This window comes from Dunckerocampus dactyliophorus, chromosome 7 (genome assembly GCF_027744805.1).
Source record: "Dunckerocampus dactyliophorus isolate RoL2022-P2 chromosome 7, RoL_Ddac_1.1, whole genome shotgun sequence".
In the NCBI taxonomy this organism is placed as follows: domain Eukaryota; kingdom Metazoa; phylum Chordata; class Actinopteri; order Syngnathiformes; family Syngnathidae; genus Dunckerocampus; species Dunckerocampus dactyliophorus.
The window spans coordinates 1690001-1706399 of record NC_072825.1 but is presented as its reverse complement, the minus strand read 5'-3'; the positions used below and the strand labels follow the sequence as shown (position 1 = coordinate 1706399).

General features: G+C 43.2%; 2 protein-coding genes across 8 annotated transcripts in view; one reads left to right on the top strand and one right to left on the bottom strand.

Moving 5' to 3' along the window:
• Nucleotides 1–15432, top strand: part of LOC129184809 (lamin-A-like) — a 36707-nt gene extending 21275 nt beyond the window's left edge. For all 3 annotated transcript variants that reach the window (XM_054781161.1, XM_054781160.1, XM_054781162.1), the window contains 11 exons: nucleotides 6862–7018; nucleotides 7823–7948; nucleotides 8187–8357; nucleotides 9395–9520; nucleotides 9589–9809; nucleotides 11241–11532; nucleotides 11600–11707; nucleotides 12450–12569; nucleotides 12642–12698; nucleotides 12778–12945; nucleotides 14148–15432. In XM_054781161.1, the coding sequence (XP_054637136.1) occupies nucleotides 6862–7018; nucleotides 7823–7948; nucleotides 8187–8357; nucleotides 9395–9520; nucleotides 9589–9809; nucleotides 11241–11532; nucleotides 11600–11707; nucleotides 12450–12569; nucleotides 12642–12698; nucleotides 12778–12945; nucleotides 14148–14183 (1582 nt within the window). In that variant the 3' untranslated portion in view covers nucleotides 14184–15432. The remainder of the gene's footprint in view (nucleotides 1–6861; nucleotides 7019–7822; nucleotides 7949–8186; nucleotides 8358–9394; nucleotides 9521–9588; nucleotides 9810–11240; nucleotides 11533–11599; nucleotides 11708–12449; nucleotides 12570–12641; nucleotides 12699–12777; nucleotides 12946–14147) is intronic.
• A 52-nt stretch (nucleotides 15433–15484) lies between these two features.
• The window catches only part of pear1 (platelet endothelial aggregation receptor 1), a 68545-nt gene continuing 67630 nt past the window's right edge, over nucleotides 15485–16399 (bottom strand). For all 5 annotated transcript variants that reach the window (XM_054781159.1, XM_054781157.1, XM_054781155.1 and 2 more), the window contains one exon: nucleotides 15485–16399. This exon is cut by the window's right edge and continues 1631 nt beyond it. The gene's annotated coding sequence lies outside the window, so the exon portion shown is untranslated.

Genomic DNA, 16399 nt, shown 5'->3' with positions numbered 1-16399 from the left:
GAACGCTTTTGTTAGTTAGTGGTGTCAAATGACGATCGTTGGGATACAACGGAGTGGGGCCTCTGCCCGCCAACGATGGTCGTTTGGGTGGCATCACCATCGCTAGCATCCCATTCAGGTGTAACGAATGCCAGGCACCCACCCGAAACCAAAGTGGCTGAGCCTTGTTTACCTGTTAGAGCCTAAATGGGTGAATCTTTCAGGAAGGGATGAAAGGTGGTGTCGCAGACCCCCCCCCCCCCCCCGTTCAGAGATGGCTTCTCAACTGCGCTCCTCTTTCAAACCGTCTGTCTCCAGAACCTCCGGATTTGTGTGTGACTTTAGATTGCTCAAGGTACATATGGTTGAGGTTTGAATAGTGTGACTTGATGGCTGTTTGACTTTAGAAGTTGTTTGAGTTTTGCAGTGTGTGTGTTTTACTTGCTGCATGGTGAAAAGCGTTCAGATAAACATTTCGGGGCATTTTGCTCATAGTCCACCAATGAAGACAGAATAAACCGCAGCACACAAGCGGCGTCGTAAAGCATCTCGCCAAGCAGCTGCACAGGTTGTAAACACGTTACTGTGAGCGTACTCATCTCCCTTGCATTTATGACGCCAGCCCATAATATTAACGACCGCCTTTGCTGCGCTGACGTTCCAGCAGCAGCAGCCTCGCGTTGGACTTAACTGCCGGCGCCAGGTGTCATTTTGCCCAAACTTGTGTCTTGCAGGCATCTTGACGCTGATTGCTGCTTGACGCAAGAAGTTTGGGAATTTTGTGTGCTGTAAAAATGATGTTTTTGGGCTGGTAAATTTAAGTACAGCTCCTTTTTTAACAGTGGCTTTTCTTGTCTACTTTTTGACTTCTCCGTGCGGCGTATTAACTCCTGCTGTAACGACCAACCGTGACATGACGGAGCATCGCTCATGGTTGCGAGTGCACTTGATGTGTTTGTTAATTGGGTGCAAACATCTCCCCGGAAATGCTCCGTATTAGCATTAGCATTATTTAAAGCCATCATATGTCATTTTTTAACCCTAAAATAACAGCCTACAAGTCACGTTAATAGTACGTGGAGAGGAACATCTCTGTGGTTGCCACCTGCTTTAGTGTTTGTGGACCAGCCAGGACACCGCCTTTATGTTTAATGTTACTGTTGTTTTTGTACAAACTTTGCTGGACTTTAAAACGAGCAGACTCTGTAGTGCTCTGTTAGCATTCCTCACGTTCCTCATGGGATAGTTGGGAGTTTTTGACATGAAGTTGTATGACATCCCCATCAGCAGCGTAGTACATCAACGAAGACTTACCCCCCATTTGGACCCGCGAGGATTTCTGTCATGATGAACCTCAGTTCCGGTTAGTAGCTGGAGTCACGTAAATAAAGAGTTTAGCTTCTCAAAACAATATGCGTTCAAAAGAGTCATACATTAGCTCGAAAAAAAAACACACCTCACTAATCGCTCAGCGTTACTTTTATCTTTTGTCGTGTCACCGCGCCCTGTCGACGAGCGCCGCCGCCATCTTCATCACAACACAACAATGGACAGGCGACAGCGCGCAGGGATACGACCAAAGAGAAAGGTTGGGGAAAAGTGATAATGTGGTAACAAGGTCAAAATATTATGGGAATAAAGTCAGAATTACACCAAGAAAATTTACAAGAAGAACGTTGAAATTGTTGGAAAATACAAAAAACCCCAGCAGGAATAGAAAAAGCAGCTGTAATTTTACAAGAATAAAGTCAAAATATTAAGAGAAATGTTTTTTTAAACCGGAATATTTTGAGAAACAAACAAAATGGAACAAAAAGTTGTCATTTTGGAAAAATTGGGTTGGGGAAAAATGATACTATGTTGGGAATGAAGTCAAAAATGTATGCAACTAAAGTCATAATATTACAAGAAGAAAATGTTGGAAAATGAAAAACCAAAACAGCAAACATGAGGGAAAAAAGAGCCGTGTTCATACTAAACGCTTAGCATGTCTGCATGTGTTGCATTACAAAGCGTCTAAGCGGCCCTGGCGTCCTTTCATTTTTCACTATGTGGCCCTTGCTGGAAAAGGTTTGGACACCCCTGGCCTAACCCATCACTCCATGAATCCAAACAACACGCTTCAGATTAATCGACTAATAAAATAATCGTTAGCTGCAGCACTAATTTGTTGAAGTGTTCTGTGTTTGCTGCCCCGGTGTCCGTTTCATTCATTGTTCCTTTAAAGTGTCACTGACACGATTGATCAACTTAGCTTAAATATGTTCTCTATTGTTTGTAGTTATGTTCTACGGTAAATTCGTAAAAATAGCATTTCTAGTACGTGGCGGGAGGAAGGACTCGTCGCTGTCCCTGTAAAGGTCCGTTTCCGGAAGTGGCGCCGGTGAAGGCTTATTCACACGTAAACCGACATGGCGGCGTACCAGTGTTTACAGTATGTAAATATGACTTACTGTTCTTGTCCCTCCTGTGTAGCGTAGCCTCCTAGCATCCAAAGGTGTTCCTTCATAGCAGTCTTCGGTGAAATGAACGTTGCAAAGAACAGAACGCGCGGTGATACGTCCATTTGGCCGTCACTCTCTGTAGTTGCTTTGGTCATTGTAGTCCTAAAACCTTCGTCTTTTGGGAAATAAAACAAGCCTACGGCATCGCTCAGACTCTGTGAACAGCCACCGGCAACACAACGTTTTGACACGGCTGTTATTTTGATGAAAAATATACCAAACCACATCGAGCTAACGCTACAAGCTTTTGTGTACCAGGCTTGAACCGAGAGCGCACCTTCACCGACGTCACTTCACAGTTTATTTGTGTAGCACCTTCCAACATCCCAGCGGTGCCCGAGGTGCTTCACAAGAGTAAAAACAAGTTATAGCAAATAAGAACAGGCTAAGGTTGAATAAGATATCATAAAAACAACTAAAACCAAATAAATATGCTTGCAAAGAATCCCATGTAAAATGCCTCTAGTCACCACGTGTCACACGCCAGGCTGAATAAATGATTTTTGATAGCTGATAGCTCTGTGATAGACCGTAGCGTGCGTGGAAGGGAGTTCCAAAGCATGCGGGCAAACGCAGCAAAAGCCCGACCCCCCCATTTTTTGTATTTTGTCCTCGGGACTTCCAATGTTGTGTGTTGAGAACAGCGCCGGGCCCTGGCGTGGTGATGGACAGTTAAAAGCTCAGCCGAGCATGCTGGAGCAAGGCTATTAATGGCCTTGAACGCAAATGGACTTCCAACTGATTCTAGACGGCACCGGGAGCCGATAAAGGGAAGAGAGGACTGGAGCGATGTGGGCGTATTCTGGAGCATCACTAAGGAGGCGAGCAGCTGCATTTTGTACCAACTGAGCCTGCGGAGGAGGGCCTGATTCACTCCAGTGTTGGGGGGCCTTACAGTAAGCAAGCCTCGAGCTGATGAACGCATGAATCGCTGTTTCAAGATCTGTTCCTAATAAAAAGGGCTTTACCTTTGCCAGGTGCCTGGAGTGGGGAAAAAAAACGTGCTCTGACCAAATAATTTGCTTATCAAACTTTAGACAAAAAACACACCAAGGTTTTTAACGGCGGGAGCAAAAAAAAGGGGGGGGGCAGGAGTGTTAAAATTGTGTTTACTGTGCAGCGAAACGCCCCTTTTCTGGGCAGAAAATTCATAATGGCCACCCACCACGTACGAAAATGTCATTTTTACGAATGTAATGTTCACTTTCAAAAAAGCAACAACGTAGATCATAGCTACAAACAATATAGAAAAGAATAGAAAAGCCTTTTCTGTCATTGCACAACCAAATTGTCATTAACGAGGCGTCTCTGCACCACATCATTGCAGATAAATAAATAGCAATGACATCATAAATAACAGCGGAATGAGGATAAAAGACTACCATTTCAAATACAATGTAAAAATGTTCAAAACTATTAAAAAGTGCAATGTGTGCGTTCGTGCAATGTGCAAAGCTATGCCGGACTGTGTGTGTGTGTGCGTGCGTGTGCGCGTGTGTACGAGTCCGTTGGTGTTGGCATTACGGATCCTCCAGGGGAAGCAGCTGCTTGTCAGCCTGCTGGTGCGGGACTCGATCGACCTGAAGCGTCTCCCAGAGGGCAACAGGTCGAACAGTGGGTATGCGGGGTGTGTGGGGTCTCCTGTGATGGCCTTTATTCTCCTGAGGCAGCAGCATGTGCACAGATGTTCCAGGGTGGGCGGAGGGCAGACGATGATCTTCTGGGCAGTTTTTATAACCCTCTGCACCGTGTTCTTCTGCTGTGGAACCCGCGCATCACACACTCAAGCAGTACGTGTGTACCCCCTCTACCGACCAGCGGTAGAAGGCCGACAGCAGCTTCTGGTCTAGGTTGTTCTTCCCGAGGACGCGCGAGAAGTGAAGCCGCTGCTGAGCCTTCTTCACCAGGTCTTGATGTTGGGGGTCCAGGAATGGTCGGCAGAGATGTGCGTGCACTAAAACTTGAAGGTGGAGACAACTTCCACCAGTACACCGTTAATGAGAAGAGGGGTGTGAGCCTGTCTGGGCTTCCTGAAGTCCAGGAAGAGTTATTTTGTCTTCTGGACATTCAGGCTCAGGTCCTTGTGCCCCGCGTGGATGAGTCCCACCACACTGGTGTCACTTGCGTATTCAATAATGCTGTTCGTGGTGTGGGTCGGAGAACAGTCATGGGTGTGCAGGGCGTACGGGGGGGGGGTCTGGGACCCTTGAAGCTGCTGTACTAAAAGTGTTGTGCATTTTGCTGTCGACCACGTCGGCCTTCACGTTTTGCATTATGACTTTACAACAACCCTGAGTCCCCCCCTGCACATAAAAGTGCGTATAAATGTCGTTAGCTATGCTCGCTCAGAAGCTCTGCAAACGCTAACTCCAGCGAGCTGGGTACTGCATGTCGCATGGGGGGGCCCATAGGATTCATATTGGATTTTGTCTTTGCCACATCAAAATAAGTTGATCCCCAAAACACCACACAGCAGATGTCCCTCATAAGAGACAATGAAGCTCTTCCCCCCTCAGAGCAAATAGAATTACAGGCATCTCGTTTCCGTCTTGGCTCTTCCTCATGCACCACCTCTTCTTCACCATCTTCTTCTTCCCCCCTCCTTCTGCTGGGAAGGCTTTGTTTTTCCTGTGTGTTTTCCAAGCGGAGGGAGCTGGCACACGTTGCCGCACAACATGAATTCTTCCTCAATGAAGACCCGGGAGATGGAGCTTAATGGGCACTTACCGCGCATTAATGGCTAATTGCGCGGCATTGACACTTTCTCTGGGCTCCATTGTCTCCCATTTACATAAGCTCTCCGCTGTCGCAGCACGTGTTTTTGTTTGGTAATAAATACGTTGAAATGGCTCATTAGGATGTTTAGGGTAAACCAAACACACTGGGATCCATAGGGCGTCTTTAAAGTCTGGACATATATAATATATATCCTATATATATGTGTAATGAATAAATAGAATAATGAATTATTAAAAACATATTTAAATGTAACTTTTCGCGGATTTGCTGTTTTGCAGATATTTTTAGAGCTTTTTTAAAATTTTCATTACAGCTTATGAAAGCTGTTACAGGCTGAGCCTGGCCCTTTAAGAAGAATGGCATTGTGGGAAGTTGAGTGTCTATCTCTTCCCTCGCTCGTCTTTCCGCATCGCACATTGCTTTCTGCGTCCTGATTGGCTGTAGGCCGTTGGCAATCAATCTCCTTCGATGCCCTGGTGTCTCCCATAGACATACTGTAGATAGACGCAGCATCGAGTGGGTTTGTCCACTGCTGCAGTACGTCAACCTCGCCGCCATATTGGATGGGTCAAGGCTGCGCTGTCAATAATGCAAGTCAATACACGCACTAATATACTTGGGAAACAGTTAGGCACCAAAAACAATCACATTGTACTAAATCAAGCACATCGTTGTTATTATTATATTTATTATTATTATTATGTTATTATTAGGATTATTATGCTATTACTATTGTGTGAGATCATTTAAACCTACAATAACTGCCTGTTGTGGCGATCACGTCTCACGTCCGGGAGACACCTAGTGGCCGATGTAGAATACTACATTCAAAAGCAGAACGTTTCTTCTGCCTTGTATTTGTATTTGAGTTCATGTAGTTTGTTCAATTGGCCATATTTATGCTTGAAAATACTTAGTTTAGGCCAAGAATCTGTACAATTAGCTTAAACAATTTTTTTTTTTAAATAGGCCATAATCAACCACGAAACAGCGATAATTTACTAATTATTGTTTGAAAAACCACGATACAGTGAGGGAGCGATGTTCAAATTATGATATTGAGACGGACGACTGGACTTCAAATCGTAGCATAGCTCATAAAATAAATAATATAAGACATCAGAAGTGCATTTCATTTAGACAAGGTCGAAATAATTACTACTAATTACTTTCCACTGTGTTCCTGCTAATTATATGCGTCTCCTCAAATGGCTGAAGTATCAAAGTATCGATATTTTGGATTTGAGAATTGATTTAAGAGCCTGAAGATCAGGTATCGGAGGTATCGATATTTCAGTATCCGCCTGCCCATCACTAATTAGAGCCCTCTAAACATGAAATAACACCCCTATAGCCACCTTTGCACTCCTATTACCTAATATAGTTGACATGAAAAGGGTGAATAAGACATAAATAAGACATAATAAAGACTCACATTGTATCGTACTTCTTTTTGTACTTCCTGTGGTGGCTATAGTCATCAATGTAACATTACCACTCAGTGGCCAGTGTAGAGTCCAGGGCTGGAGTGGAACTGTACTGTACTTGCCTTGGTGGAGGTCTGCGCTCTACCGAGTGCTATTCTGGTTGCTTATACTTGCCAAAAAAATCCCAACAAATTCCTCTTGTGTCCTCGCAGGAACAGCAAGAAGGAGTCGGACCTGGATGCGGCCCTGGCCCGCCTCAGAGACCTGGAGGCGATGCTCAATTCCAAAGATGCCTCCCTCAGCACGGCCCTGGGGGAGAAGCGGGTCCTGGAGGCCGAGGTGAAGGAGCTCAAGGCTCAGCTAGCCAAGGTAAACATCCCCTCGGGCCTCCTCGTAGGCGTGGCGGCCATGTTGGATGGCTGTGAGCCCATCTGCAGGTGGTACATGTCCGAAATGCGTGTGCCAACTCAGAAAAACGGCTGCAGAATTACGGGTTGCCGTTTGATTGGCAAGCAGACGTGTGAAGTGATTCTGTTGTTTGCTGAGAGCTGACATTAGATGTCTGGAAGGCCTGCTGATTGTGAATGAAGACGTGTTGTTTGTGAATGGATGACAACGGAGCGGCACCGCTGCTCCACCTCCTGGCTCATGTGCGGTGCTGACGACATCCAGTAGGATCCCAATACGGTCCAGAAGAATCTCCAATGTTGAACACGATCTCTCAGATGTATTTCTTTTTCCCACAGCAAGTAATGGAAATAATCTGTTCCAGGGTCCAACCATGCCACCCTATAAGCTTCATTAAGTGTACAGGCAATGTTTTAAGTCACGTTTTAACTCTCATACAAATATCAAATATTCCTCTTCTTCTCCTCTCCATCAGTGGTGTCCAAAGTCTGGCACGGGGACCATTTACAGCACACGGCTTGTGTTTCAGTGGCCCCTGGCATATTTGGAAAATATATATATCCAAAAATATTTATTTAAGACTGAAAAGAAAAAAGGGGGTTTGTTATGTAAAAACATGTTTATAATGGACTGTCACTTAAAAAAAAAATCACATTTATCAGAAATTATATGAAAAATTAAGACTGATTTAAACATGTGCCATCGATGACTTTCACCCTGTCATTTCTTGGACTAAAAACTGTGCTTCCCCCCCCCCCCCTTTAGTTGGATGCAGCCCTGGCCGACGCCAAGAGGCAACTTCAGGACGAGATGCTGAGGCGGGTGGACGCCGAGAACCGCCTGCAGACGCTGAAGGAGGAGCTGGAGTTCCAGAAGAACATCTACAACGAGGTGCTTTCCCTTTGACCCCTGCCGTTCTATTTTTACTCGGCAGGTCGTCCATGTTGGTTTGTCTTCCGGGGGATGTTGACTCACAGCCAAACACCTGAAGGTTTCACCGGTGGTGCCGTTAGCTTATTTAGCTACAAGAGAGGTCTAAATATTAGAAGCAGACGTTGGCATATTTCTGTATTATCTGTGTTAAATGGCCGACCGGTCATGTGACAAAGGCTCCATGTTGCCGCTGCAGGAACTGCGCGAGTCGAGGCGGCGCCACGAGTCCCGCATGGTGGAGGTGGACAGCGGGCGGCAGCTGGAGTTTGAGAGCAAGCTGGCGGAGGCGCTGGCCGAGCTGAGGGCGCAACACGAGGAGCAGGTTGGCCTCTTCAAAGCGGAGCTGGAGAAGACCTACAACTCCAAGGTACTGGTGCTCTCACGCCCCCTGGTGTCGTGTGGGTGCATAGCAGCCCGCGATAGCAAGCATCAGCTTCACGTGCTGATCATAACGAGGTTCATCCAGCACGAGAGCCTGTTCAAATAGGACCTGACACGAAACGGTGAGGTTCTGCAGTCACTTTTTTTGGTCTCTTAGTAATTATTGATCAAAGTAAATTAGGAGAAATGATTACAAAACTGATACTCATGTTTTTTGAATTGAGCAAATATTTAGTGTTCAGTTTGTCTGCTCACAAAAGAGAAATTTATTGTATTTAACGTGTTTGTTCTTATTTATTTCTATATTTGTAGTATTGTATGTGTCTTTATTTTATTTTATATTTATTTTCTTTACATATTTATTATATTATATATTTATTTACACATTTGTGTTATCTTGTTTTACTTATTTAGTCATAATATGATGATGATGATTATTATTATTGTTATTATTGTATTAATATTATTAGTTTATTTTATTATCTACCCTTCAGAAAAATTCAATAACAAAAATATGGTAATTTGTATTAATATATATTTATTTACATGTTATGCTTGGATTATTGATTTATTTATTTACTTTTATTAAATTATATTTTTATTATATTAGTTATTTATCTCTGCCATTGGCTGGCGACCAGTCCAGGGTGTACCCCGCCTGTCGCCCGAAGTCAGCTGGGATAGGCTCCAGCATGCCCCCGCGACCCTAATGAGGATGAAGCGGTATAGAAGATGGATGGATGGATGGATAGTTATTTATCTTTCTTGTCAAAAGTGGTGTTTTTTTGGTTTTTTTGGTACCCCATTGGTGAGGTACCAAGTGCAGTTGTAGGGGAGCAAAAGGGGTGGAGCTACACATGTGCAGTGGATTGATTGGTGGACTGAGAATGGGAGGAAGATTTTTTTTAAACGCTTTGTGTTAGCAAGCACGTGGAGAAAGAAACCTCTTTGGGGAGAGCAGCTCGTGACTGAACATGAAAGTGGTGACGGGCGCTAACCGACATCCACTTCCTGCCTGCTCAGTTGGAGAATGCTCGCCAGTCGGCCGACAGGAACAGCCACCTCGTGGGCGCCGCCCATGAAGAGCTGCAGCAGACGCGCATTCGCATGGAGGGCATGTCGGGCCAGCTGAGCCAGCTGCAGAAACAGGTGCACGCACGCACGCATGCACGTGCGCACGCACGCGCCGAGAGGTCTAACCCGACGTCGTCTCTCAGCTGTCCCTCAGCGAGGCCAAGGTGCGCGAGCTGGAAGAGACTCTGAGCAGGGAGCGCGACCTGATGCGGCGGCGGCTGGAGGAGAAGGAGCGCGACATGGCCGACATGCGGGCTCGTCTGCAGAGGCAGCTGGACGAGTACCAGGAGCTGCTGGACATCAAGCTGACGCTGGACATGGAGATCAACGCCTACAGGAAGCTGCTGGAGGGCGAGGAGGAGAGGTGAGCGTTGATCTTCCTCTGGTGTTTCTCAGGATGCATACAAAGTCTCTAATCGTACAGCGAGGAAGAGTAGCAACCATTATTTAATTTAATTTATTGTTTTGCTTGGCAAACAAACATTAGTGAAGCATAGAAACATACATGTAGAAATTGTGGGCTGCTACACGTAAGCTGTACGTTGGGCCTGCGTTATCTCAGAATGATGCATGATTACACACCTGGGGTGGATGACCAAGCCAGTTTTCATTAGAAATATTTTACCAAAAACTGAATCGTTACTGTGGGGATCCTCTTTACTAATTGTTTTTTTAATAATAACTTATAATAATAATAATAACTTGTTTACTGTTTTTTACAAAATGAAATAAATATATTTTCATTTTATTGTATTTGTTTTATTTTTTAATGTTTCACTTTTTTTTAAATGCAGGCAACACTAAAATATCACATCTCAGATCTAAATGAATGAAATATTCTTATTCAATATTTTGGTCTTTACATAGTTGAATGTGCTGACAACAAATTCACACAAAAATGATCAACTGAAATGAAATGTATTATTAACCCATGCAGGTCTGGCTTTGGAGTCGCACTCAACATTCAAGTGGAAAAAGACACCACCTGTTGTCTGTTCCATTTGCTCAACAGCGTGTGAAAATGATTGGCAATCTATGTCGCTTCCTAAGTGGACACTTTGAATAACGGCGCAGCAGTTTTGACTGAGTGTCAATTGATTGTTCCCTTTATTTTTTGAGCAGTAAAAAAATAAAGGGAACAATCAATTGACACTCAGTCAAAACTGCTGCGTATATACATATACATACATACGTACATATACATATATTATATACTGTATATACACATATATATATATATATAATATATGTATATGTACGTATGTGTATATGTATGTACGTATGTTTGTCTTAATTTTCATTAGAATTTTTAAAATCTTTTAATTTGTTTTAATTTATATTTTTGTTTTCTGCTTTCTTTCAGAAAAAAATGTAAATGTGTGAAGTTGCAGGGTCACAAATGCCGCCATTGTGAGGCTCCACTGAACTAATAAATAATGTTTTTAGAATAAAATAACTAAAAAAATATATTTTTCCAAAATGAAATAAATATGTATTATTTCATTGGAATTTATGCTTTTATCCCACCTCTCGCCCGAAGTCAGCTGGGATAGGCTCCAGCATACGCCCTCCTGTGACCCTAATTAGGATAGGCGGCACAGAAAAAGAATGAATGAATTGAATTGAATGTTTTTGCTTTTTTATTTATTTATTTATCCCCCCCTCCCCCCCCCAACTTGTACTTTTTGTATTTATTTAGTGTAATTAATCAATTTGATTTTATTTTTTTACATCCAAAAAACTTCGGACGTCCCTGCCTTAAAAGCTGAATTTCCTTGCACTCGTCCCCACTCAGGTTGCGTCTGTCGCCCAGCCCTCCCCAGGCCAGGGTGACAGTGAGCCGCACCTCCGGCTCCTCCCACAGCCGTCTGGTCCACGCCACGGCCTCCAGCAGCCGCACCTCCTCGGGTGCGGCCAGCGCCAAGAAGCGGCGCCTCAACGACAACGACAGTGACACCTCCAGCGTGGTGGGCGGCACCGTCACCAAGACGCGCATCAGCCAGCACGCCTCGGCCAGCGGCCGCATCACTGTGGACGAGGTCGATCTGGACGGAAAGTTTGTCCGCCTTAGCAACAAAAGCGACGAGGTGACTACTTCCTACTTCCAAACATGTCCAAGCACAACCTTCTTATTCTGACCGCTCTCGCCCTCAGGACCAATCACTGGCCGGCTGGCAGGTGAAGAGACAGGTGGGCGATGGCACCCCCATCGTGTACAAGTTCCCCCACAAGTTCTCCCTGAAAGCTGGAGCCACCGTCACCGTAAGATCACATCACGAACACAAGGACGATGTGACAGAATGAAACTGGTCCAAGTATCGGCTTTTTCCACATTTCCACATGTAACAGCTTCATTCCAAAATGGAATAAATTCATTTTCCTCCTCAAAATTCTACACACAACCCAGCGTAATTACAATATCAGAAATGTTTTTATGAAATACTTGCAGATTTATCAAAAAATGTCAATAAAAATCCAAAACAAGAAATCACATGTGCATAAGTATGCACAGCCTTTGTCATGAAGCTGGAAATGAAAAGACTGCTGAATGTTTGTTCTTTGCTTCCTCTCATTCTTATTAGTAATACTTTATAATATGTCATTTCTATATGGTTTATTCAAATTGGGTAGTATTTCATTCGTATATTTAATTCATCTTAGTGGCTATTATAAATAATAGATTAAAATGTACATAAAAATGACTGTATTTCAGATAAATGAATATATAGAAGGGCTAATTCATCATAAACACAATAGAACTACAACAGAACACAACTTTATTGCCATTGTAAAAAACAACAAAAGAGGGGAGGAGCAATGTAGAGAAGCACATCAAATGATAAGATACATCTATTTTTTTTAAATTCATGTAATTAAAAAAGGAAAACATGCATGAACTGAACAACAGAACTCAATAAAATCAGTTTACATTTTTGGGAATTTTAGTCTACTTCAGTAACTGAATTGCAAAAGGGTCGCGTAACTTTTCCCAAACTCTGTGCAGATTTGGGCCGCGTCCGGTGGCGGGAGCCATACCCCCCCGTCCGACCTGGTGTGGAAGAGCCAGGACTCGTGGGGCACCGGCGACCTCCTGCAGACCACCCTCCTCAGCGCCGGTGGAGAGGTGGGACGCCGCCGCCCCCCCCCCGAGCCACGTTCTATTTAATAATGACAACCTGTCTTCATCCCTCACCAGGAAATGGCAAGCAGGAAAGTGACTCGCAGCCTCTTCCAAGAAGACGACGACGACATGGTAAGTGATCGTCATGGCGATAAAATGCCAACATTCCCCCGCCTCGTGCGCACTAACGTGCACTCCTTTCTCCCTGCAGGGTGCTCACAGCACCAGCGGTGAGAACGAGTACAACCTGCGCAGCCGCACGGTCATCTGCGACTCGTGCGGGCAGCCGTCGGACCGCGGCGCCGGCACGTGCGGCGGCGGCATTGCGGAGGGCCTCGTGGGACATTCCTTTTTCATGGGCACTAACGAGCCCAGACAGGTAGCGCTATTGCTAACTATCGCTGTATCGTTACATGGGGTGGTTCTTCTCACGGCCGTCATACTACACACCGCAGGGACAAAAGCACTGGGACACAGGAAGTGGGAGCAACTGTGTCCGCTCTTGAAAAGAATGATGAGTGAAAATCTAATGTTGCTGCCATATTTTGTATGTTTTTTCAGTAGTTTTTGGGAAGCTGACAGTTTTTGTTATTAGGACCCTGAGTGTGATTTTTAAACTTTTTTTTGGTTTTAATCTGACAAAATAACATTGCATGAAAATCAGTGGCACTGCCATCATTTATTTCATATTTTTATAGCACTTTTGAGATTGACTTGCTTCAAGTATGAAATACACTACTTTTTATATTATTTTTGCAGAAGTTTTTAGGGAGCTGACATTTTTTGTCATTAGCACTTTGTGTGTGTGTTTTTTATTCATTTTGATTTTAATCTGATAAAATAACAATGCATGAAAGTCAAACGTTCCTGCTATCATGCATAAAATATTTTTACAGCAGCGGTTTTGGGTAAGATGACATTTTTTGTCATGAGTGGAATTTTTTTAAAATAAAGAATGAAAATCAATGCTGCTGCTGCCATCATACATATACATACATATATATATATATATAATATTTCAGCAGTTTTTGGGAAGGTGACATTTTTTGTCATTAAGATCTTCAGTGTTTTTTTTCCAATCTGACACAGAAGGGGAAAAAAACAATGCATGGAAATGAATGTTGCTGCCATCATTTATATCATGTTTTTTACAGCAGTTTTTGGGAAGCCAACATTTTTTTGTCATTAAGACCTTCAGTGAGGTTTAAATTTTTATTTTTTTTTTTAATCTGACACAGAAGGGAAACAAAACAATGCATTGAAATGAATTTTGCTGCCATAATTTATACAGCAGTTTTTGAGAAGCTGACATTTTTTGTCATTAAGACCTTCAGTGAGTTTTTTTAATTTTCATTTTTTTAATCTGACACAAAAGGGGAAGAAAAATGCATGGAAATGAATGTTGTGCCTTTATTTATGTAATATTTTTTACAGCAGTTTTTGGGAAGCTGACATTTTTTGTTGTCAAACAAGCAAGGCTATTTAAAGAACCTCTTTATGAGTTCAGACTACAAGAATACTTTCAGCCAAAGACTGTTTGTTGGAGTCAACGCTGACCTTTCACCCTCCTTTTTCTTCCAGAGTGGCGTCAAGCCTGAGAACTGCGTGATGATGTAAAAGCGGATGACAGACAACGTTGCCTCCTCCCCTCCTGTACCGCACTTGGCATCACTTTCCACTGCTGGGATCTTTCTCTGCATGTACTATTTTTTAGTTTTGAATTACTACTTCATTTTGCCTTTTGTATCTACTTGACGCGGCAGCTTCAAGAGTGCCTGAAGGCCACGAGCTTCGTCTTCCTTCAATTGCGTATAGTCCACTTGTGTTATTGCATGTGCTGCTGCTTCTGCTCTCTCACACACACACACACACACACACACACACACACACACACACACACACAGCTTGTTTGACCAGCGCATCCAGTCAAGGTTCACGTTTAACGCTGTCAAATCTCAACACGCACAGACGGTGAACCCTGAAGACGAGCGTGCCCATGCATCCTTCTATGAAGCGTATCAGCGTACACGACACACGCACTCTCATGAAGAACATCCACACAGGAAAGTGAAGCCAACGAGGCTCGTTAGTGACGTTTATCAGAGAAATTCCTTTCATTTAAATGTACTCCTGGATCAAAAGTTTGTCGACAGCTTTTTTGTCATCTCAGGGTGTTCTGCAAACTCTTTTTTTTTTTGTATGCAAACAAGTCAGTTTTTTGTTCTTGAATTATTTCTTGCCATAAATTGGGTTGTTTTGTTTGCCAGAATGTATGAAAGCATTTATCAATGCCAAAGATGGTAACCAAGGCGACCCGGGGTGTCTTCTTATGTGCCTGGTGCCACATATTCAGAGCTGATGGTGTTTGACTAAATCATTGCGATTGTGCTACAAGTTTATTTAAAAAAAACATTCAAACTGCCAACGTGCCTTCAGACGTCTTTGCTAGCTTGCATCGCTTGTTGCAGGTTGGGATGTGTCTTTTTCGGGCTTTATGGAATATTTTGTACTGTAGTCAAGCATAGCAAAGCATTTATGGAAAATACTTGATGGCTGTTTTTTTGTTTCTCTTTCCTATGACGCTTAATCAAAGATAGATGTTATTTTTTGTTCCCCGAAAAGTGCCTTACAGTCATCTCCGAAGACAAGAGTAGAAAATCATGTAAACATTGGAGCTTTTTTTTCCTGACTGAAACGTTTTCAGGTCATTCTGTGTCAGATTGATGCTGTTCATTGAACATTTTGGATTCATATTTGTCATCACAGTCGTGATCTCTCTGAGATGTGTCTTGAGCAAAGCCATAGAGGTGATGAATTGTATTTTTGTGCTTCTTTTCCAAGATAAAAAACAATGTTTTTCTTGCAAGCGAGCGATTGTCTTCATTTTTTAATACACAACAAGCCCATAATGGGTTTTTTATTCATAAATGTACACAAAAAACGGTTACATGTTAAAATTTATGGACACAGGACATACTATACAAGTGTTGTCATTTGTCGTAATTGACTGTCGCAAAGCTCCACCCACGGAAACAGACTGACCAATCGCAGAGCATACCACGCCCACAGCCAAACTTCTTTTAATTAACTCAATGGACGATGAACAATTAAGCTTCTGCCGTATCTCTGATATTTACAAATGTCATTATTGTGAGACTTTGTGCTTGGGGCAACCGTGGATGCACCACATTGGCATTGGGGGGGGGAACATTTTTGATAGTTTTCGTCTCCCAAACCCAAACTCTGGATAAAGCTTCATGGTTGCCAGGTCAAAAATAAACAGGCACACCTTTGTCTGCTCCAAGGTAAGAAATGCACTCATTTCTACAATAATTGCCATGCTGCATGTGTTACACTTAATTACCTAACATTAGCTTGCCTGAACATAGGAGTTCGCTAAAGCTAGCTAACGCATACGACTGAACGTAGCGTTTAAAGGCCTGTGTTGCATTTTGCTTTTTGACGCTTTTTTAAAATAGTAAATTGAGACGTCACTAATATAATTGCTGTCTTTTAGTTAGTCTTTCCTCTTCGTCGTTGTCACGTTAAATTAAAAATCGTCAGTGTGAATCAGTTTTGCTCGTAGCTGGCATCCATAAGCGAACGGTGACGTAACAAGGAAGAAGGTCTGTGAGTTGCTACTCGCCTTCATTTCAATAAAAGGGAGATTAAAAATAAAACTCGTCGTCCAGACTGCATTGTGTAACACAGAACATTATGGTACCCATTCGTCTGGGACAAACTGCAAATATTTGTGCTAAGATTTCTCCTGTGAGTGCAAGCGGTGAAGGCGCCATGTTGGTACGGGAAGCTCATAGATATATACGTACGCG